The sequence below is a fragment of the Sorex araneus genome, chromosome 4 (assembly GCF_027595985.1).
Source record: "Sorex araneus isolate mSorAra2 chromosome 4, mSorAra2.pri, whole genome shotgun sequence".
Lineage (NCBI taxonomy): Eukaryota > Metazoa > Chordata > Mammalia > Eulipotyphla > Soricidae > Sorex > Sorex araneus.
The window spans coordinates 187,547,317-187,570,535 of NC_073305.1; the positions used below are offsets into that span (position 1 = coordinate 187,547,317).

The 23,219-nt window shown below is 56.5% G+C and overlaps 2 protein-coding genes across 3 annotated transcripts in view; one reads left to right on the forward strand and one right to left on the reverse strand.

Annotated features, from left to right (window-relative positions):
* Window positions 1–18,607, reverse strand: part of PRKN (parkin RBR E3 ubiquitin protein ligase) — a 1,029,130-nt gene extending 1,010,523 nt beyond the window's left edge. The window contains exon 1 of the mRNA XM_055135350.1: window positions 18,371–18,607. Coding sequence (XP_054991325.1) covers window positions 18,371–18,377 — 7 coding nt within the window. The 5' untranslated portion in view covers window positions 18,378–18,607. The remainder of the gene's footprint in view (window positions 1–18,370) is intronic.
* A 5-nt stretch (window positions 18,608–18,612) lies between these two features.
* PACRG (parkin coregulated) overlaps window positions 18,613–23,219 on the forward strand; it is a 366,509-nt gene continuing 361,902 nt past the window's right edge. Inside the window, exon 1 of one of the 2 annotated variants that reach the window (XM_055135352.1) lies at window positions 18,613–19,034. In XM_055135352.1, coding sequence (XP_054991327.1) covers window positions 18,879–19,034 — 156 coding nt within the window. In that variant the 5' untranslated portion in view covers window positions 18,613–18,878. The remainder of the gene's footprint in view (window positions 19,035–23,219) is intronic. The other variant, XM_004600766.2, reaches the window with a different exon arrangement.

Below are 23,219 nucleotides of genomic sequence, written 5' to 3' on the forward strand. Positions count from 1 at the left end.
ACTGTAGTCTGAGATTGAGATGGCCCCAGGAGAGCAATTCTATAAGCTTTAATGCATCTCTTATTGTGTCCATACAAAATGATTAATATTATAAATTCTTATATGTTTGCTGGCTGAGGAGAAGAGAAACACATTCATGGGACTCCGCCCTTGGGTGGATCCTCCTGCTGAAAGAGAATTAAGTCCTAGGAGAAGCATCCCCTGAGGGAAAAGAACCTTACCCTATTGCTGACCACACCTATGTGTATGCCCCAACCCCCTCATGCTGTGGAGATTTAACTAGGCTGTAAGAGTGGGTTGGGGGGCCCAGATCCACGGGGCCAGATCCATGGGGGGCCAGATCCACGGGGGCTAGATCCACAGGCAGAGAGAGAGAGAATGAAGTAGGATGGGGGAGGAAGAAGCAGGAGGAGAATCAGAGGAGAATGGAGATGGACATGAAATAAACCGATCAAGCAACCAGTTTGGCCTTCTTCCGTTCCTTCACCTGCCTCGCCACCCGCGCACCCTTTCTTTTTATTTTTGTGTTTTACACAGGTACCGGGTAAATAACTTTTCCCATTTCATGGGCCATCTTTGTATTCTGGCCATTATTTCCTTTGAGGTGCAGACGCTTCTCAGTTGAGTGTAGCCCCATTAGTTTATCTTTACTCTCCATGTGCCTGGTCAGTGGTGTTCCATCCATGAAGATGCCTTTAGCTTCCATGTCATGGACAGTTCTGCCTGCGTTTCCTCTCTGTACCGTACAGATTCAGATGTGTTACTGAAGTTTTTAATCCATTCTTATTTGGCTTTTGTGCATGGCATTAGAAAGAAGTCTAGTTTATTATTTTGCATGGAGCTGCCCAGTTTTCCAGCACCACTTGTTGAAGAGGCTTTTCTTGCTCCTCTTCTTATTTTTCACTCCATTATCGAAGATAAACAGGTCATATCCTGAGGGACGTGATCTGTTTACCTTCAACTCTATGCCATTAATCTGAGGAGCTACTAATTCTTAGAGGATGAAAGATGTTATGTGAACAAAGTAGCATGCAGTTAAGCTCTGTCTGCTGTGCTTACCAAGACAGGAGAAAGAACACAGATTTTGTTGTTGTTTGCTTGCTTTGGGGCCACACCTGGAGGTTCTCAGGAGTTACTCCTGGCCCTGCTCTAAATAACTACTCCTGGTGGTGCTCAGGGGACCATATGGAATGCTGGGGATGAACCCGGGTGCACCACATGCAAGGCAGGCACCCTCCCTGCTGCACTATCCTCTAGCCCAAGACACGTGCTTTTAGAATGTTTTACCTTGTTTGTTTCTTTCAGGGCCACACCTGGCCTGTCTCTGAACTCAGTCATGGCTCTGTGCTCGCGACCCACTCCTGGTGGTGCTCAGGGACCGGATGGAGCACCAGGGATTGAGCCCAGGTTGGCCACATGCAAGGCAAATGCCCAACCTGGCCCACAAAAATTAATAGGAAAAAAACTAAATATTTGAGTTTTGCTTAGTTGTCTTTCGACTGATTCTGAAAGAAATCACAAAAATTCTGTTTTACTGACATGTTTATTCTAAAAATCATTATTTCTAATATATTCTCTTCCGAAAAGGGAAAACATCCCCAATATATAACCAATTTATTTCTTGAAAAAGTATATATTTTTTTTTCAAAAGTTATGTGCGGTTCAGGTAAGGCCAACAGAAAAAAAGGCACACAACAGCACGTTTTTAAAGTACCTGTAAAACCTAAAAAAGAACTATTACTCAGTACTTACTCTTACATTTCTAGTGACTTGATCCATGTGTGCCAAGGAGCATGTGTCTAGTAAGAACATTTCAACGGGGTGTGAAAAACCATTACATGTAGCCATGGGGAGATTCACAGTTTATGCCCCGCTCAAGACAAGCAGATAACTGAGAAGAAAACGCAAGCAAAGGTAAAAGCAGTACAAATCTTATTTTAATTCAATTATTACAGAGAAAGTAAGTATAAAATTTACATAAATAGTAGCAAAAAAAGCAAAACTGAGGAAAACATCAAACTCTACATAACAATATATGAAAATGAAAAATAGCTACACTTTCCCAGCAAATCAGAAGGTGACAGGAGAGCGGCTTCTCTGAGAAACGACCCACAGAGCTTCCACAGAGCTGTGTTCGCGGGGATAAAACAGGATGGAAGCGTGAAAGCCGCACTTTCTCCTCTGTCCCCCGCCACCCTCCCACGCCACCCCCAGCCTAGAACAGTGGCTTTAGCCAAGCGGGAGGTGAGAGGAGGGGACGGAAGGTGACAGGGGAGGAGGCGGGGCCTGAGGAGGTGAGGAGTGTGTGTGTGTGTGTGTGTGTGTGTGTGTGTGTGTGTGTGTGTGTGTGTGTGTGTGTGTGTGTGTGTGTGTCCACACCACCGGGACTGGAAGAACAGCCACCGCGCTTACAGCTGTGTCTGTCAGTCAGAGGCAGGCGGGGCGGAGGGCCCGGGCCAGCGGCCGGGGCTGAGGCCGACACAGCGCAGGACGAAACTCACCATGGAATAACTTTGTAGATCAGGGCGCCTCAATAAACACCAATAAACGTGAAAACCAAAGCAGAAGAGAGCCGCTGCACTCGCCCAAAGGCCCCGGGACGGGCACCCTGTGACGTGCCACTTCCACCTGGCCTGGACCAGCGTCTGGGCGCTCACCCTCCAGCACAGCCCACGGGGACAGGCAGGGGGCGGCGTGGAGGCAGCTGTGGGCAGAGGAGAGGGGCAGGGGGGCAGTGTGCAGGCAACTGCAGGCAGAGGAGAGGGGCAGGGGGGTGGCGTGGAGGCAGCTGCAGGCAGAGGAGAGGGGCAGGGGAGTGCGTGGAGGCAGCTGCGGGCAGAGGAGAGGGGCAGGGGGGGTGTGTGGAGGCAGCTTCGGGCAGAGGAGAGGGGCAGGGGGGGTGTGTGGAGGCAGCTTCGGGCAGAGGAGAGGGGCAGGGGGCAGCATGGAGGCAGCTTCGGGCAGAGGAGAGGGGCAGGGGGGCGGCGTGGAGGCAGCTTCGGGCAGAGGAGAGGGGCAGGGGGCAGCGTGGAGGCAGCTGCGGGCAGAGGAGAGGGGCAGGGGGCACCGTGGAGGCAGCTGTGGGCAGAGGAGAGGGGCAGGGGGCACCGTGGAGGCAGCTTCGGGCAGAGGAGAGGGGCAGGGGGTGGTGTGGAGGCAGCTGCGGGCAGAAGAGAGGGGCAGGGAGGAGAGCAGGGCCTGCGCCCTGTCCCTGGGCCCCTCTCAGGGTGGCTGGCACAGGGCGCGGGCCACACCTCCCAGCGCCAAGGACACTGCTGGAGACGGTGGGCAGAGAGCAGCTGGCCCCGGAGCCCCTCACCCCCAAGGCAAGGCAAACCCCTCTGGACACAGCCCACCTATCCTTGGGGGCGCAAGGCCAAGGCCACGTTGTACACAGACATGTATGTGTTGACTATGCATTGGCATGAATAATGGAAATGTGCATAACATGGGCTTATTATTTACAATGACCATACAAAAGAATGTATCTTTTTTACTTTTAATTAATTTTGAAACAATGGTACTTTTGCTAATATATGACATTTATTAATGTCATATCAATAAATAGGCAGGGGTCACTATTTGCTCTATGGCTCATTGTGTAATCATGAATGATTAGCACCAACAACATACTGACATGAAAGTATAATGTACCCTAACATTATATATTATTCTATGTATAGTGAAGCAACCTGCAAGGGGATGTTCTTGGCCTGGGGGGAGAGGAGGAGGAGGCAGAGGAGGAGGAGGAGGCAGAGGAGGAGGAGGAGGCAGAGGAGGAGGAGGAGGAGGCGGAGGAGGAGGTGGAGGAGGCAGAGGAGGAGGAGGAGGCAGAGGAGGAGGAGGAGGCAGAGGAGGAGGAGGAGGCAGAGGAGGAGGAGGAGGCAAAGGAGGAGGAGGCAGAGGAGGAGGAGGAGGAGGCAGAGGAGGAGGAGGAGGCAGAGGAGGAGGAGGAGGCAGAGGAGGAGGAGGAGGCAGAGGAGGAGGAGGAGGAGGAGGAGGAGGAGGAGGAGGAGGAGGCAGAGGAGGAGGAGGAGGCAGAGGAGGAGGAGAGGAGGAGGCAGAGGAGGAGGAGGAGGAGGCAGAGGAGGAGGAGGAGGAGGAGGCAGAGGAGGAGGAGGCAGAGGAGGAGGAGGCAGAGGAGGAGGAGGAGGAGGCAGAGGAGGAGGAGGCAGAGGAGGAGGAGGACGCAGAGGAGGAGGAGGAGGCAGAGGAGGAGGCGGAGGAGGAGGAGGAGGCAGAGGAGGAGGAGGAGGCAGAGGAGGAGGAGGAGGAGGAGGCAGAGGAGGAGGAGGAGGAGGCAGAGGAGGAGGAGGAGGAGGCAGAGGAGGAGGAGGAGGAGGAGGCAGAGGAGGAGGAGGAGGAGGAGGCAGAGGAGGAGGAGGAGGCAGAGGAGGAGGCAGAGGAGGAGGAGGAGGAGGAGGAGGCAGAGGAGGAGGCAGAGGAGGAGGAGGAGGAGGAGGAGGCAGAGGAGGAGGAGGAGGAGGAGGAGGAGGAGGCAGAGGAGGAGGAGGAGGAGGAGGCAGAGGAGGAGGAGGAGGAGACAGAGGAGGAGGAGGAGGCAGAGGAGGAGGAGGAGGAGGCAGAGGAGGAGGAGGAGGAGGAGGCAGAAGAGGAGGAGGAGGAGGCAGAGGAGGAGGAGGAGGAGGCAGAGGAGGAGGAGGAGGAGGCAGAGGAGGAGGAGGAGGAGGCAGAGGAGGAGGAGGAGGAGGAGGCAGAGGAGGAGGAGGAGGAGGAGGAGGCAGAGGAGGAGGAGGAGGAGGCAGAGGAGGAGGAGGAGGAGGCAGAGGAGGAGGAGGAGGAGGCAGAGGAGGAGGAGGAGGAGGCAGAGGAGGAGGAGGAGGAGGAGGCAGAGGAGGAGGAGGAGGAGGAGGCAGAGGAGGAGGAGGAGGAGGCAGAGGAGGAGGAGGAGGAGGCAGAGGAGGAGGAGGAGGAGGCAGAGGAGGAGGAGGAGGAGGAGGCAGAGGAGGAGGAGGAGGAGGAGGCAGAGGAGGAGGAGGAGGAGGCAGAGGAGGAGGAGGAGGAGGCAGAGGAGGAGGAGGAGGAGGCAGAGGAGGAGGAGGAGGAGGCAGAGGAGGAGGAGGAGGAGGAGGCAGAGGAGGAGGAGGAGGAGGAGGCAGAGGAGGAGGAGGAGGAGGCAGAGGAGGAGGAGGAGGAGGCAGAGGAGGAGGAGGAGGAGGCAGAGGAGGAGGAGGAGGAGGCAGAGGAGGAGGAGGAGGAGGCAGAGGAGGAGGAGGAGGAGGAGGAGGCAGAAGAGGAGGAGGAGGAGGCAGAGGAGGAGGAGGAGGAGGCAGAGGAGGAGGAGGAGGAGGCAGAGGAGGAGGAGGAGGAGGCAGAGGAGGAGGAGGAGGAGGAGGCAGAGGAGGAGGAGGAGGAGGAGGCAGAGGAGGAGGAGGAGGAGGCAGAGGAGGAGGAGGAGGAGGCAGAGGAGGAGGAGGAGGAGGCAGAGGAGGAGGAGGAGGAGGAGGCAGAGGAGGAGGAGGAGGAGGCAGAGGAGGAGGAGGAGGAGGCAGAGGAGGAGGAGGAGGAGGAGGCAGAGGAGGAGGAGGAGGAGGCAGAGGAGGAGGAGGAGGAGGCAGAGGAGGAGGAGGAGGAGGCAGAGGAGGAGGAGGAGGAGGCAGAGGAGGAGGAGGAGGAGGCAGAGGAGGAGGAGGAGGAGGAGGCAGAGGAGGAGGCGGAGGAGGCAGAGGAGGAGGAGGCAGAGGAGGAGGAGGAGGAGGAGGCAGAGGAGGAGGAGGAGGCAGAGGAGGAAGAGGAGGAGGAAGGCCCCACTGTCTCACCTGTGGCACTGAGAAGAGAGGCCAGCCAGGAAGGCGCTCACGCCCAGGGCCCTGCTGCAGTGGGGGGGGGGGGGGGGCGGTGGCCTGAGGACGTGGCCAGAGGCCAATGCCCTTGGGGACGAGCCCGAGTCCCGTCTCTGTGAAGACTGGCCGGTCACTGACGTCTCTGGAGGGCTCGGGCCGCTGTGCTGGAGTGGCCGCTGGCCCTCTCGCCCCTGCCCGGGCGTCCCCTCCAGAGAGGGGACTGGGCGGGCCGTCGGTGAGCCGCAGGTGTGCCTGTCTGGGGCAGGAGACGCCCAGATGGCGGCCGCCCTGGCCCCGCTGCTGTGTGGGCAGCAGCCCGTGTGGACCGTGCTGGGGCCGTTGCCTCTCGGCCTGCCCAGCTGCTGCTCAGAGCGGGCGCGAGTTCGGGCTCAGCAATGCCAGAACAGCAGCCTGCATGCCTTGCCCACCTTCTGCGGGACGGCCGCCCGCACACGGCTCTACATGTAATGGACGGCGGACACGGTTTCCTGGGAGTCTCCAGGGCCGGCGAGACTGAGTGCCCAGCACGCCTCGTTAGTCAAGCGGAAGACCCCAGGTTGGCCCAGTGGGGAGGCCTCCCCGGAACAGAAACACACGGCGCAAGGGGCCGGGAAGGCAGGGAAGCTCAGTGGTCGGGGCATGCGCTGGCATGAGGTACCAGGGTCTGAGTCTGAACCCAGCACCGCGGGGTGGGGCCCGGGAATCCCGAGCAACTCAGCGTCCTCAGGCCTAGCACGGAACCACCCGCCCGGCAGCCGAGTGTCCCTGGAACCGGGCCCCAGGCCCGCAAAGCAGGGCAAAGAAGCAAGGGCGAGCCGGGCTGCCTTCCCCACCGAGCCCCCAAGCGTCTCCCACAGACCCTCATTCCCTGCGGCTCTAGCTACGCTGCCACCAAGCACCCAGGAAGGGGCCCGTCACTCCCTCTCCACTACACTGAGGTGTGTGACATAAACAGAAAGGATGCAAGATCCTGTGAGAGTCTAATTCAGTGGCAGGCTCGTGTGGTCCGGGCCTGGCTGGAGAGAGAGTGGACGAGGGGCTCCACCAGCCAGGGGCAATATATATATATATATATATATATATATATATATATATATATCAATCCCAGGCTTCATTTTCAAGAGCGCGTCCATCCATCAACCCACTCACCAATCAGCCCATGCTCTCGGAGGCAGGAAAACTGGCTGGAAGACCATCAGTGATAAAATCAGGGTCTGCCAAGAGGAGTAAAAGCAGCAAGAGTATGCAAGGCCCAAGTCGGAAAAGGGATGAGAAATACCATTTTACTTTCCACCGTCGAAAATTCCATATAGGCAAACTACCTGGGGTCAAAATAATTCTTCAGAAATTTAATACAAAGACTCTAGCACCAAGTAACAATCGGGACGCAGGAATGCTCTCCCAGGAGACGGCAAGCTCCTTCAGGGCTCCGTGCAGATTCGCAGCCTCGAGAGGATCAGGTGTGATCAGGTGTGATCAGGTGTGATCAGGTGTGATCGGCGAATATTCTAGACCTGCTGCTCTGTAACAATAGCACTAAAACAGACTCTTAAAAACTCGGGAAATGTCACGGCTTCAGGCAGTCACCTGACGTACACTTGTCTCTGTAATTTATCAGAATGAGAACAAACGGTGCCTGCAAACCGGCAAACCGGCACAGCGGTGCCCCTGATGGGTGCTGTGGGCCGGGGGGCGGGGGGGGGGGTCACCATCTCTGGCCCTTGCTCCAGCGGCAGACAGGGCACGGGCGCAGACACGGCTGGAGCCGCTCTCACCCGCTTGCTGACAATGGGCACCTGGAAGGTGCTGGAACGCAAAGTCTCCTGTGAACGACAGGCCAGAGGCTCTCCCGCTGCAGCAGACTCAGGGCCAGCTCCTGGCACAGACGCCAGCCTGCCAGGTGCCACCCCTGGGTGCGGAGCCAGGAGCAAGCCCTGAGTGCCCACCGGGCGTGGCCCCCCAAATACAGACCAACAGAAGAGCCTCTTTGGGCACCTGTGATAAACTCCGACTGGGTTGGGGGCCGTGCAGGGTGTGCCCAGGAGGGCAGGGCAGGGCCCTCCGGGACATCAGGGCTGCTCAGGCACGGTCACAGGGAAATAAATCTCCTCTGTCTGGAAGAAGGAAACCAGAGCACCCCTGCGGAACCAGGAAGTCAACCCCCACCCGAGCCGACGGCCTGCGGTCCTCTTGCAGGGCTCCGGCCTCGGACAGCCTGGCCCCTGGCCCACAGGCCTCCTAATCAATCATGCAGCAGCCTAAAATTAAATTGAAAAACTCAGATCAAGGAAAATCCAATTTATTAGCGCGGCATTTCCGTAATGTGATTAGAAAGCTTTTAGTGAAATTGCGACTGTTGGGAAGCTTTGAGATCTGTCTCTGCGGCCAGGACTCCGCGGGGAAGAGACGCAGGGGCGGGGGTGGTGGGGGCGGCCAGGGGCAGGCGGGCTGAGATGCAGCTGCTGCAGAGGGGAAGCTGGCAGGTCACAGAGGCCACGAGGCCACGGAGCCACAGAGCTGGGACCCGAGACACGGCCTTGTGCCAGCACCTTCCGGGCCCAGCTCCCCTGAGAGCGGACGGCCTCCCACACTCGGCCCTCCGCGGGCAGCAGGAGCGAGAAGCACGGAGAAGCCACGTACGGCACGGGGTGGCGGGGGGAGAAGCCCTCTGGGGGCCAGCCCTGCTGTCTCACGGGAAATGTGGCAGACAAGCACCCCGGAGTCACTCAAGCACCGCTCGGAGCACAGAGAGCCGAGTCACCAAGCACACGCCCAGCCCGTGTCGTCCCTGTGCCGCGGCTTCTTCATCCCAGCCTTGGCTTCCCTAATCCTCGCTCGGGGGCGCACAGAGAGGGGAGCTGCGGCTGGCAGCCGAGAGGCGGGCGGGCTGCTCGCCCGACCTGTGCTCGCCCTCACACCACCCCGCGACATCCCCAGAACTCCCCCTCTTCTCGAGGACTCGGGAGGCACTGCCCCCCAGAGCCTTTTCCCTGCAGCAGGAAGAGGGTCCAGCACACGGGAGCCCAGGGCGCCTCTGAGGCCTGTCTGTGCCACAGCTGAGCCCAGGTCCTGTCCTGCTCGCACCCGCTCGGAGCAGCAGCCCGGAAGGCTCTGCGCCTCCCCCCGCTCCTGCCAACCGTAACTCAGGTCTGGCTTCACGTCCGGCGACTGCTGGCCCCGAACACCTCAGTGGAGGCTGAACTCACCACGGGCCGCCCGGCTTCCCCGACCACCGCGGCACCAAAGGCGGCTTCCCCCCACCTGCGGGGGCCCGGGACGCACCACTGCCCGGCCAGGCCCGCCCGCTGCCTGGCCCCTCCGCTCTCCCTCCCCAAACAGGGCCAGGCTCTGCTCCCAATGAAGCTCCCATTTGTGGGATGGCTATTTCCCAGCCAAAAGGGCTGTTTCACAAATTAAATTCCGCGTCCTTTAAAAATTCATTCCATATTTTCTTAAGAGTTTCTCCTCGTGGGGGCTGGAGCGATAGCACAGCGGGGAGGGCATTTGCCTTGCACGCAGCCAACCCGGGTTCCATTCCAAGCATCCCATAGGGTCCCCTGAGCACCACCAGGAGTAATTCCTGAGCACAGAGCCAGGAGGAACCCCTGTGCATCACCGGGTGTGACCCAAAAAGAAAAAAAAAAGTTTCTCCTCATGCTCAGAACATACAATCGCCTTCAAATACACCAGATTTCTCTCTCTCTCTCTCTCTCTCTCTCTCTCTCTCTCTCTCTCTCTCTCCCACTCTCTCGCTCTCTCACTCTCTTGCTCCCTCGCTCTCTCTCTCCCAGTTTCTTTGGAAGCCTTCACAACTTTATCTGAATTTATCTAAAACTCCTAACTGGGAAACAGTCCACCACGTTAGTCATTTAGCGAAGGGCAAGCCCATCTCACCGACTAACTCAAGGGAGCATTAGGTGCCTGACACTCCAAGTGAACTTGCAAATCAGAAATGCAAGTGCGCATGAACCGCGGACTTGCTCCTGCTCTCCCGCTCCCAGGCTGGTGCACGAAGCCTCACTTCCTGTCAAGAGCACAGCACAGCTTCCCTGCACCGCAGGGTACAAATGAGCAACCTGGTCCAGCAAATTACCCGGCTGTGACTCACCACTCCTGACCTGGCATGCAGCCACGTGTGCTTCTGCCACCTGGGGAAATTACCTTGAAAAGTGAACTGTGTCCTTGGCAAGCTTTACCAACTAACCCATGATGTGCGTGTGTGTGTGTATGTGTGTGTGTGTGTGTGTGTGTGCATGGGCATGTATATATATGGCATGTAGGCAGACATGAATGTGTAGGTATACATGTATAGTACACACACACACACACACACACACACACACACACACACACACACTCGGTTACTGCACAGCCCTTGGTTGATCTCAGGAAATGCAAGTCCAAGTGGCCCCACTGTGAACTGAAGGCTCTCTAAGCACCCTTAGTCCTTGAGTTGGGCAGTACAGAGGTCAGTCCAGTACAGAGGTCACACACAGGCCTCGCAGGGGAGACCCCAGCACACGTGGTCCCCCACACACCTCCAGCTACAGCCCTGAAGGTCCCCAGCACTGCTGGGTGGTCCGGGTACCCCCGGTTCTGCATCCTCAAGCCCGCGCCCGGACCCAACAGCCAGGCCGGCCAGCCTCACTGCAGGGTCCCTGGCCCCCTGAGCACCTGGGGAGCCCAGAGAAAGGGAGTCTACGGCCAGGTTCCAGGAGGCAGGAGTTCCCTGGCACTGTGCAAGGCTGGCCGGCAGGACCTCGCACACGTGTCCAGCCCTGTCCCTGAAACCAGGCAAGGTGCCCATTGGTGGCCAAAGCGGCCCTGCAGATGTGCCCACGCTGAGGGTGGTCCTGAGGCCGCTCGCTGTACCCCAAGTCTCTCCCTCGGAGGAAGGAAGCCACGGAGCTGCTGGGACCAACGCCGAGAGGGACCCTCGAGTGGGGAAGATTCCCCGCCGCGGGCTCCAGAACGAGCTACTGCCGCTCAGGGGTCCACCCCTGGTACCCCGCCGTGAGCCTGCAGCCGCCAGGACCGGAAGGGAATGAATCTGCACGATCTCACACTGCCAAACTAGTAATTTTATAGAGCAGCAAGAAGAAAACAAGAGTCACCAGGTTAGGTCTCAAATCTAGATAAATTTATTGAGAAACTGAGTGAAATTATGGCACTAATGTTCGCTTTTCTGAAAACACAGCGTTTATGACCACAACTTGAAATTTCTCATAGTGATTTATTGATATAATATGTCATAAAAGTATAATCAGGTCTACATTATGCTGCAATCAGCGAGACATTTGTCCTAGCCTTAAGACTGCATTCATAACGCTGGCTGCTTCTCTGCATTTACAAAATACAATATGCTCAATGCTGATGATCTGAAAAACATAATAAAAAAAATCCACAACCCAGAGGTGATAACTTGGAAGTCTACTTCCTAAAAACAGTTTGACAAGCAAAAAAAGGTACTTTGTACCACCTGGTGTCCAGCTCACAGGGTCTTATATTGATACTGTTTTAAAACCTCCCCTATCGGGGGCTGGAGCAATAGTACAGTGGGGAGGGTGCTTGCCTTGCAAGCTGCCAACCCAGATCCAACCCTGAGCACCCCACAGGGCCCCCTGAGCCCACCCGGAGTGAGCCCTGAGATAGTTAGGAGTAAGCCCTGAGCACAGCCAGGTGTGGCCAAAAAACAAACCAAACCAAAGTCTCCTCTATTAAAGAATTCAGTTATTATCAGTTTTAGGTCATTAATGTTAATCCCTATCTTATCCTTATGGCTTGAAGGCAAAAAAAAAAATATTCCTCCTATCTTCAAATGCCTGACCTCAAACTACACCCCCCCCCTTTCTCTGACAACCTTTATCTGCATAACCAACATTCCACTGGACATAAAGTGATTAAACTGTGCAACAGCCAAAAGCAATTTTCAATAAGCTTTTACAGGAAGAATTGTGACAACTATGACCAGGTCCAAGAGAGAAAATGCTGAGACACTAGAAACCCAAATGGACATCCCGCCAGAACGTCCCCTCGGACAGAATCAAGAATCAGAACAGTGCAGAGCCCCGCGGGCAACTCGGGCCGGAAGGGCCTCCAGGGCCGCCCTCAGCGCCAGCCGGCCACTATCTCGCGTGACAGTGACGCAGAAACACCACACTTGACAGGACTGCACGGAGTGGCCAGCGGCAAGTGCACACGTCACAGGACTGCGGGGCGAGGGACACAGAGAACTCCGGGCCAGGGGACAGTCCTTCCCCGCCCTCCTTTGCTGGGCATTGCGTCACTCCTGACCAAGCAGCGGAGCAGCGGGCAGCAGGCGGGCCGTCCAGGACAGCGGCTCAGAGGCGGCTGTGCCCGTGGCTAACAGACCATGACCCGGCCCCGTCGCTGCAGAGCCCCCTTCAGTGAGCACCGACCATGTGCTGTGACGGGCATAGGCCAGCGGCACGACCGCAGCTGAGGGGCCACAGACACTGCAAGCGGCTGGGCAGGTGTGCGGGGAGATGAGGGCGCCCGGCTCGGCTGCTTACACTGCACCCGAGGCAGGCAGCCCACTGAGGCATTCCCCAAGCCCGGGACACGACGCCTGGCGCGGGCTGCAGGGACGCCGGCCCCACTGACCCCAGGCACGGCCTGCAGAAGGCCACCCCGCACTGGACAGACACACAGCCACCCCTGCCGACTGCAGAGTCCAGATGAGGGAGGCAGGCAGACAGAGACAGGCCTCGCAGTGAAACTTAGGTCAACAGAACAGGGAAACCCTCAGACTAATGCATCCTGGGGATACGGAAAACAGACCTGATAAGACCTTAGGCAGCGGGCCCTGGGGAGGTTGGGCCCTCCCCATGAAGTTACTCAAACCCTCAGACCTCTCCTTAATCTGGTTAACTTTAAGCCCCGGAAGATTCCAGAAATGTCCCAGATGAAGACCACCAGAGAAGAGCCCATCAAGGCCACCCTGGACAAAGGAAGGGCGCGCACATGCTGCCCAAGCTCAGGTGCTGCTGGCGCCCACATGGCCGAGCACACATGGTGCCCGAGCACATGTGTCGCCCGCATCTCCCCTCTTGAGATGTGGACTCTCATGCTTCCCTGTCCAATGCTGGGATGTGGGTAGGGGCTCTCCCGCCCTTGGAGAAGCCCGCGTTCTCTCTCAAGTGCAGTCCTTTCTCTCTCTCTCTCTCTCTCTCTCTCTCTCTCTCTCTCTCTCTCTCTCTCTCTCTCTCTCTCTCTCTCTCTCTCTCCACCTTCAAAAACCCTCCAAATAAAATCTGTTTTACTTCACTGCTTGTCTACTCCTGAAATTCTTTTCTGTGAGCAAGACAAGAACCCTGAAACCCTGGGACCCAGGTGGCAGAGGCGGATCGGGAGGAAGTGACCGTCTCTCTCTCCTCCCAACTCACGTGAGCCACCCGTGGGGCCCACCGACATCAGTGCCAGCTCCTGAGAAAACCAAGGAGAGCAGAGTGGGTGCAAGTGGACACGGAACCAAGGCCCCACTCGGAAATGCAGGAATTGGCGACCTCGTGTCCTCCGTTCCCTGCTCACCACCCACGGGAGCTCGGAGTCTGAATTCCTCGCCTCCGAATTCCAGACATCGGACTGACTCTGTCCACCAAGCTTTACAGAGCGCTGTGTAGCTGCAAAGGGCTTCATCTCTGACCGTCTGACTTATGTACTCAAACTCCCACAGACACTGGAAATGCTGAGTGGCCATCAACCGGGGGAGTAATGAATCAAAGTCCCCCCTTGGACACCAGCATCAGCTGCCTGATCCCTCATTGTCCCCAGAATCGTCCCAGAAGTTTCTCTCTTTCAACATTCAGGTTTCGGAGGTAAAGCTTTTTTTTTTGGGGGGGGGGGGTGCGGGTTACTCCTGGCGATGCTCAGGGCTGACTCCTGGCTCTGCACTCAGGCATCACTCCTGGCTGTGCTTGGGGGCCCATACGGGATGCCGGGACTCAAACCCGGGCGGGCCACATGCAAGGCAAACACCCTCCCCACCGGACTAGGGCTCTGGCCCCCTGAGGTGAAGCTTCCTAAGGGAAGACCTGCTAAAGACCCGGAACAAGCAGAGGAGAGAAAGCAGCAAGAACCCCTGCGTCCTCCGAGAAACACCATCCCTGGCCGGAGGTGGGCGCGTGTGGGGAAGGCGGGCCGCACCCCTGCTCACGGCCTGGCTCCCCCACACCACGGACGCAGTCACGCATCTCTGGGGAAGGAGAAATGGAGACAGGACTCTCGAGGCACACGCTCCCGTCGGCTGAAGGCACCTCCCGCCAGAGCCGCTGTGAGAGGGAAACCGCCCCTGCTCTGCTCGGGGCTGTGCCCACAGGCTGTGGCGCCCGCGCCGACTGCCCGCTCTGTGCCCGGGCCCTACGCAGTGTTAGGAACCACACCCAGGCCGGCTGGGGGCGAGACGGGTGCCCGAGCCATGGTGCTCTCAGAAGCGGGCACTCTGCAGAAGGAGAGAAGCACACGCTCAATCAGGGCGACGCCCCCAATGGCCGCAGACTCCGGGGCAGGTCACACGTGGCTCCAGAGACAGGGCCAGGAACGTCCCGGACACTGGACACTGCTGGCACCCACGGCCCCTGAGCCCCTCCCCCGACCTCGTTCTGATAAGCCTCTTGAGGTGCCAGGCATCCACGGTCAGACCCCCAGGCCCCTCCCCAGCTGGTCTCTGCACGCCCCCTCCCTGCACAGAGCCCTCGCCTGCCCTCCGGGCCCCGTGGCCCTTGGTCTGAGAGTCCGGCAGACGCCCCGCCCCAACCAGTCCCTCTCTGTCCTGGAAGGAGACTCACGGCTCCCCTGGAAACCGGCCCAAGGCCCGCAGCTGGTGGGCACCACCACAGCCCAGGTGCCCCTCGGGCAGAGACTCGTGGCTCCACACTCAGCAGTGCTCGGGGAACAGCCCATGAGGGAGCCTCCTCTGTGGCCTGTGTCATCTGAAAGGGAATCAGGGTGACCCAGAGACTCCCGAGACCCGGGTGAGATGCGGTGCAGACGCCCAGGCCTACGCCTTCCTCCAGACACAGGGAATCTCAGCACAGTCCCGTCTCAGCACGCACCATGGACCACACACCCGCCTGCCCGGACAAGCCTCTCGGACGCCCCTGGGTCGCTCCCCAATGCGCCAGAAAGTACCTGCACACTCCCGGGCGCCCCGCCTCCCCTCCACTAACCGAGACAGGCTGACCCCGACACGCTGACCGACCCACGGCAAGACGGATGGGCCTGTCCCTGGGGGGCTGCGAGCAGGACACGCACGGGCTGTGGGCACGGCCAGCCCCTGCTCTGGGTGACAGTAAACGCACGGGCTGTGGGCACGGCCAGCCCCTGCTCTGGGCGACAGTAAACACGCCGCAGGGCCAGCGGCAACACGGACGTGCCAACTGTCACACGAGTCACACGGCGCCACTCAGATGACTACAGAGAAACATTTGGGAGAGACAGCGTCGAAAACAGAAACATGGAGCAAGGGCCGGGCCACAGTAAAGGCTGCAGACACGGCAGGGAGGAGCACTCTGCACTGATCTCAGCACGAGAACCCCACTGAGTCCAGGCCGGGCTCCGATGCACACCGACACGCCTCCATGAAGTGTTCCCAAGGAAGACTTTCCTTTCCTTCTTCATTCCTGTTTTTTTTTTTTTCATTTTTCAAAGTCACTTTGAAATGGATTTACATATCTTAATACAAACTACTCCCACTGGATCATTTTTAAGCAATGAAGCTATCAAGTTTCAGGAAACAAAGGGAGGCTTCAAAAACTCCTTAGAAATGACTAAATAATAGAGAAAGGGCATAAGGGCATCACCTCGGGCCCTGGGGACACAAAGAAGCACTGCGTGCAGTTACAGGAAATCATCACAGAACTCTCGAGAGGTGCCACACTCTTCCTCCTCCTCACACAGCCAGGCGCTGGGACTTCCCCTGGGCCCGAGACCCCGTCAGGGGACTCTCCCCCTCAGGTGACCGAGCCAGCAAGCACAGCTGGGAGAGGCCTATTCCACCAGAAACGTCAAGGCAGAGATTCTAATGTTCACCAAAACAAGCATGTTCCCAAACAAACACGTGGCTCTGAGAGCAGCCAAGTCAGCCCGTCCATTCCAGATGGCAGGACGTCGGTGTCTTGGGGGACAACTGTCCCCATGTCCCCAGCCAGGGCGTTGCGCTGGATACAGCAGGGGTCACCAGCTTTAGACTTGCTCTCGTAAAACTGAAGCATTGTCAGATGAGAAGGGATTTTTTTCCCCATAAGCTCATTAAAAATAATAATAATAATAAACTAGAAGACACTGGTTCTCATCCATCAGGAAGGCAACTATGAAAGCTCCTTCTGGGGCCCCGGGTGAGTAGGGTGATTCCAGGAGAATCAGGCAGGACTGGGAAGCCGCCCACGGGGGAAGGGGAGGGGCCCATGTGAAAACGTTCTGACCAATTTGGAAATATCCAGCAAAATCTAAAATCGACAGACTTTGGCTGAAAAATTCCCCCAGAGATAGGAACACAATTTTTCCTTTACACACTTATTTACACCAAAAACAAGAAATATCGCAAACAAACCAGATTCTAACAACTGTTGACCGAGTGAAGCTCACTTAGCCACAAGTACCTATTGTGGGCACGTCAATAAAATAAAAAACCAGGCAAGGAGCTGTAAAGGGGCCAATACAACGGCCTTAATATATGATGCTTAATATATGACAGCTAGATCTAGTACAGGCTATGCAGAACGTCCCACTCAAATGTACTGTAAACATCAAGGTGTGCCAGTTTTTAAAATGCTTAACATGGAGGTGTCAGGAGTTATTCAATTCCGCTTCACACTGCCTTGAAGTTCTTGTCCAACTTCCTCATAGTCATACTCATACACTGACTTACTTATGCTTCTGTAGTTTTCTGGGTCGGGGCATTTACTAATCAGTCCTGGTCCCAGAGGGAAACAAGAGCTTGGAGGGAACAGTCCCCACCCCAGGGCTGCATCTGGCCTTTGAGAAAACAAGTCGGGCAACTGCACTATTAAAGGAGAAACACCCACCCACCCCCTCCGTTCTCGCTCCACCAAGATGCCCCTCAAACCTGAGGCAAAATCTAAACAACGGAGGGTGGGCAGTAACTGTACTTCAACCCAGAGGGGTTCGAGTCAGCTTGGCGTGAAGGAGGTGAGTCCTGAGGGCAGGACATTTCAGCAGGGGAAACGGTTCCTGGACACTACTTCTGCGTGTTTGGGTCACAGGGAGGACAGACAAGCCATCCCCTGGACCTTGAGTTCTGAGACAGGAGGAGCAAACCCACGGGACCTGCTCACACTCACGCTTCCAGGTTCACTTCCTGGTCAGCAGCCTTCACGGGACTATGTCCTATGCCCAAAGGCTACCAGTGACAGTTGCAAGGTGGCCACTGAGGGAATCAGGAATAGTAACTAGCCGCACAGCAATTGTGTTGGACTTTTCTTCTGAGGGGTCTGGATTTAGAGAAATCTGCCCGCACACACACTTGTGCAACAGCAGCTGGGGGAGAGACAAGGCAACTTTCAAGATCCTCCTTGGACTCTCCGTGTCAGCCTGGGTTATTGACAACTGCCTAATCACTGAATCCAGAGACTTTTCCCTCCTGTGTCCCTAAGCCCCAAAGGAAAACAGAACAAAACTGCCTACACGCATTTCAACCCAATTCACCACTTATGTAAACTTACTTGGAAAACCACTTATTGTAGATTATAATTTGGTGACTTTCAGATTTTTTGTGCTGCCTTTGTTTTTCTCTAACCATAAATGTGTTTCCTTTCCAACTGCGCACACATAAATCCTCCAAATAAAATAGAAATTCGTTTTCCTGTAAAATACTCAAAGCGTGGATTTTGCGAAGATTCTTTTCCTCGACTTTCTGAGCAACTGTCATCTAAGCAGGCTGAACGGGTTCACTAAAGTTCACACATTCTCCGTATCTGCCTGCGGGGGAACAGGATGCTTGACACTGCAACACGGGTTCCGGGGCGGCCGGAGGGAAGGGGTCTGGACGCACTGGGGCAGGTGCTTCGCATCCCCCCTGGGACTGCACGACCCCGCCTGAGCCCGGGGGGTGCGCGCGCGCCCCCGGAGCCTGCGCCAGGCGCCCCCGGGCCAGCGGGGCCCCGCGTGTCCGGCGGGCAGTGTCCAGGCGCGGGAGAGGGCGCGCGTGTCCCCACCGACGTGCAGCCAGCCGGGCTCGGCCTGGGGCGGAGGGGCTCCTCGGACCCCGGACTCCGTGTCCAGGCGACTCTGGGGCCGCGTCCTCGGGCTGTCGTTAACCGACGCTCGCGCTGCCCGGGGGTGGGGGAGTGGGGGCGGGGGACAGCGCGCAGGGGCCAACCTGCCCCCGCCTGCAGGGCTGAAAGCCCACGTGCCGGGCCGCGGGCCCCGGCGGACCCCGGGCTGCAGCCGGGCGGGCGGGCAGGTGGGCCGACAGGTGGGCGTGGGGGGCGCACACGGACGCGCGCACACGCGCACACTACGCGCGTGCCCGCGGCCGCTGCGGCCCCCGGCGGCGCGGACGCGGAGCCCGGCGGGCACGCACGTACCTATCATGGTCACCGGGCGGGTGGGCGGCGGCTCGCCGGGAGGGGCCTGCGCGCCCCCACCGGCCGCGCGGGAGGGGGATCCTCGGGGCGCCCGGGACGCCCGGCTCCGTACTGCGCAGGCGCCGAGGCTCCGGCCGCGCGGCGCCTGCTGGGAGTCGTAGTTCCCGGGCGCCGCTCGCCCTGCGCTTCCGGCGGGAGGCGCCGGCAGTGACGTCACGCGCGGGCGGGGCCTCCGGGCGCAGTGTTGACGCGTCGCCTAGCAACCGGGGACTTCCCTTTGGAAGCTTGGAGCCGCTCCCACCGCTGTCAGCCCTCGGTCCCTCCTCCCCGGCCCCCTGCCCCTTCGCCCAGGAGCTGCCCAACACCTGCCCCGGCCGGGCGCGGCGAGCGGGCGACTGCCGACCACTGGCGCGCGCCGGCCCGCGTCCCGCGCGACCGCCGGGTCCCCGCCGCAAGACCCGCGGGTCTCGGGCCGCCCGCGCAGGGCCGCAGGGCGCCGCCGGGGAAGATGGTGGCGGAGAAGGAGACCCTGGGCCTCGGCCAGCGCCCCGACAAGATGCCCAAGAGGACCAAGCTGCTGGCGCCGCAGTCGCTCCCGGGGCACCAGCCCCGCTCCCTGGTCTCCGAGGGCTTCACAGTCAAAGCCATGATGAAAAACTCAGTCGTAAGTCACCTTTCCCGAGCCAGTGCCCCGGGTCCGAGGCGGGGGCCCGGCCCAGACCGCTCGGCGGGCCCCCAGGATACGTCCAGGGGCGCCGGGGTGTCGGGGGCCCGGCAGGTGAGGCCCCCGCCGTCGTAAGCACCCTGGGGTCCCCTGCGCCCTCACTGACTCTCAGGGTGCTCACGCCGAGGCCCAAGTGCCCCTCTGCTCACGGGCCCAGCCCGCCCCCCACAGACGCCGCTACAAAGCCACGATGAAAAACTCAGTCGTAAGTGACCGTTCCAGAGCCCAGTGCCCCGGTTCCAGGTCGGGGGCACGGCCCAGACCTGTTGGCGGGCCCCCCAGGATACATTCAGGGGCCTCGGGGTGTCGGGGGCCCGACAGGTGAGGCCCTGGCAGTGGCAAGCACCCTGGGGTCCCCAGCACCCTCACTGACTCTTAGGGTGCTCACGCCAAGGCCCAAGTGCCCCTTGCTCACTGGCCCAGCCCGCCCCCAGCGCCCCCTCTACACAAGAGGGCCAAGACCCAAGTGCCCCTCTGCTCACTGGCCCAGCCCGCCCCCAGTGCCCCCCTACGCAGAAGGCCACTTCCTAGACTTACTGACTCCGCTGAACTGGACGCATGCGGTGGGCGCCCCAAGCACAGGCTCCTTCAGTAATCTAGGAGAAGAACTCTCTCTGGACCCACCTAGGCCGTGTGGGGGGTCCCAGCCCCGACTTAGCAACACCCCAACTCACACAGTGAGCTCTGCCCTTTGCTGAAAGGCATCGCGCTAGGAAGCCTTGGCCCAGCCACACCTTTCTTTCAGAAACACATTTTACCCAACAAACTGGAACTCTCTCTGCCTGTTAATACAATTCAGATTTTCGTTCTCTTGTTTTGGCTCATAAAAAATAAAAAGCATTCCCAGTATTATGGGGGGGGGGAGGGAAATGGTTTAAGATGCACACAATGAGTTAGCTTACCTGCATGACAGAAATTTTTAAGACTTCTTCCTATTCATTAAACATCATTAAATTTGTATTCTAAACCCGATTTTACTACTGAGTAAGCACCTGTCTGGGAATGAGATATTAAATAATAAATGAAGCTTTCAAATTTGTATAAATTACACACTGGGAGGATCGGACTTGTTGTGTAGCAATTCATTATGTTAAATGAATAGTGGAGCTTTCCAGTGCCACATTATTTGTTTTACATAAATGTTGCAAACCTAATACCTTTTCCCCCCTAAACCACATCTTTGAAATACATGAATGAAACGGATCACCTCTAAACCAGCAGGACAGGTCCCCGTATTGCTGCATATTCTACTGATTGCACTAATTGTCAGTTGATTTGAGTAGTAAAAATCTTAGAACTAGGCTAAAAGTACCGTTTATTGTGGCTGCCACCTTTTCATGTCGCTCACATCTGTGAAAACCAAGTCAGGAACGAAGATGGCCTCACACATTGGCAATAAGAGCGCTAAAATCATTCAAGCTAATTGTTCTTCCTTCTACACAACATGATTATAACCCTGATGATTTTTCATCGTAGTATTTCTTCAAGACATACAAAAATTGTTAGATTCTAAACCTATTTTCATAATCATGCTTACCTTTTAATATAGCTTTTATACCTAAAGTTGCAGTTTTGTAAAAACAGGCATTCGAGCAGTGCTGAATGTAATAAATCTGCTTCCAAGACTAAAAAAAAAAAAAAAAACCCACTTGGGCCAAAGTGACAGTACAGGGGTTGATCTTGCATCTAGCCAACCCTGGCTCAATCCTGGTACCACACAAGTTCCCTCAAGCACTGCCACACCTCTGGTCAGTTGGCTGTTTAAAACTAAGTTCAGGGCCTAGAGCTTTTCACACAAATGACGCTCGGCGATAAGGAATCAAAGCCTTCTCTTATTCAGCATTTCATTTCACCGTTTCTGCCTTTAACAACATAGTTTGGCATATCTCTTCCTAAGTCTTACTTATGTTCAGAAAATATTATCCCAGTCCTTGACTCTTCTTTCCCTTAGTGAGCACTTCTTGTTCCAAAAGCCAAACCCCGAACATTTTTCTAGTATCGGGGTTCACCCTGGGCTCCCTCTCTCAAACTCTTTTTAGTGAAATAAGTTACCATTTCAGTACTTTGCCACAGAGACACTCAGAGGATGCCCTTGGGAGTTCTACGGAAACCGCCGATGCTCCTGTGAGAGCATTCTAGTAACAGACTGAACATTCTCACAAACCAACCTGATCAGAGGGCACTGCCAGCAACTATTCTTACATAAACAGCAATAATCTACATATGAGAAAGCAAAATTACTTCCAAAAGTAGTGGCTTATGTCCTTGAAATTATAGTTGGAAACTATAATTTGCCCATAAACAAGCAAAAAAAAAAAATAGATGCTTCTCAGGCAAATGATCAAACTGCTGCATTCAGAGACTAATTTAAATATTTTTATTGTTTTAGTATTTAAGATTCATTGGAGGTTTGGAAAATTTCACTTCAATTTGAATTCAGAATTCATTTTCCCTCTAAGTGGCTTGTTTGTGATGTGACAGAGGCTGTGACCAGAGGCCAGTAATCCCTCCTTGTATTGACTTATTCTCAAAAGACAGTAGATGCCAGATGGACAGCCTTGCATGGGCCAATCAGGTTGGATCCCTAGCACCCCATGTGGTCCCTTGATCACTATCAGGAATGATTTATGAGAGCAGAGCCAGAAATAACCCCTGAGCACTGCAAGGTGTGGCCCATAAACAAGCAAAAAAGAAATAGATGCCTCTCAGGCAAATACACTTATCATAAATCAAGTTAGTATGAACTTGAGGTAGCACTGTCACACTGTCATACCATTGTTCATCAATTTGCTCGAGCGGGCACCAGTAACATCTCCATTGTGAGATTTGTTGTTACTGTTTTTGACATATCAAATGTGCCACGGGTAGCTTGCCAGGCTCTGCCGTGCCAGCAGGATACTCTCCGTAGCTTATCAGACTCTCCAAGAGTGACAGAGGAATCAAACCTGGGTTGGCCACTTGCAAGGCAAATGCCCTACCCCTACCCGCTGTGCTATCGCTCCAGTCCTAAACTTGAGGTTACAATGATAGAAATTGACTTCAAATTGAACTTTAAACTACAGGGTTATGGGTTTTGTTTTGTTTTATTTTTTCAACATTTTATGCTCCGAACTTAGAACAATAGGAGAAATAATTCTTTGATATTATCATATATACATATGATGTCAGTGGACCCCTCTGGTGGCTCACGGGAGTCGGGAGGAGAGAAAGTCAGTCACCTTCTCCCACTCCGCCTCTGCCACCTGGGTCCCGTGGGAAGACTAGGACTGGGAAAGTCTGCCATGAGCCCCTGCTGGGCCCAGGCCTGAGCCCCCCCAGCCCCACCAGGTGGCCGTCAGCCCACACCTGAAGTTGGCTTGGTCTGCTGGGCTCAGGAGTTGGTCCCCGCCACCCAGTTTCGTGGGGAACCACGGACTCAGGCTGAAGTGAGGCTCTGCTCTTTGCAGGAAAGGAGAAACCAGTCCCAAGCCTGACCCAGGGTTTCAGGCTTCTTGTCCTGCTCACAGAAAAGAATTTCAGGAGTAGACAAGCAGTGAAGTAAAACAGATTTTATTTGGAGGGTTTTTGAAGGTGGAGAGAGAGAGAGAGAGAGAGAGAGAGAGAGAGAGAGAGAAAGGACCGCACTCGAGAGAGAACGCGGGCTTCTCCAAGGGCGGGGAGAGCCCCTACCCACATCCCAGCATTGGACAGGGAAGCATGAGAGTCCACATCTCAAGAGGGGAGATGCGGGAGACACATGTGCTCGGGCACCACGTGTGCTCAGCCACGTGGGCGCCAGCAGCACCTGAGCTCGGGCAGCATGTGCGCGCCCTTCCTTTGTCCAAGGTGGCCTTTATGGGATAGTATCTTCTTGGGGTGTCTTGGTCTGGAATGTTGTGAAGTCTTCTCTGGGCTGAATCACTACAGTTAATCGAATTTAGGGAGATGTCCAAGGGTATTCGAGGGATCTCCTTCATGGGGAGGGGCCAATCTCCTCAGGGTCTGTTGCTGCTCAGGGTCTTACCCATATCCACAGGATGAACCAGCCTTAGAATTTTCCTCCCTGAAGTTTTGTTGACCGGAGTATCATTGCCAAGGCCTTTCCCTGTCTACCTGCCCACGTCACCCTGACTGGGAGGCCGAGAC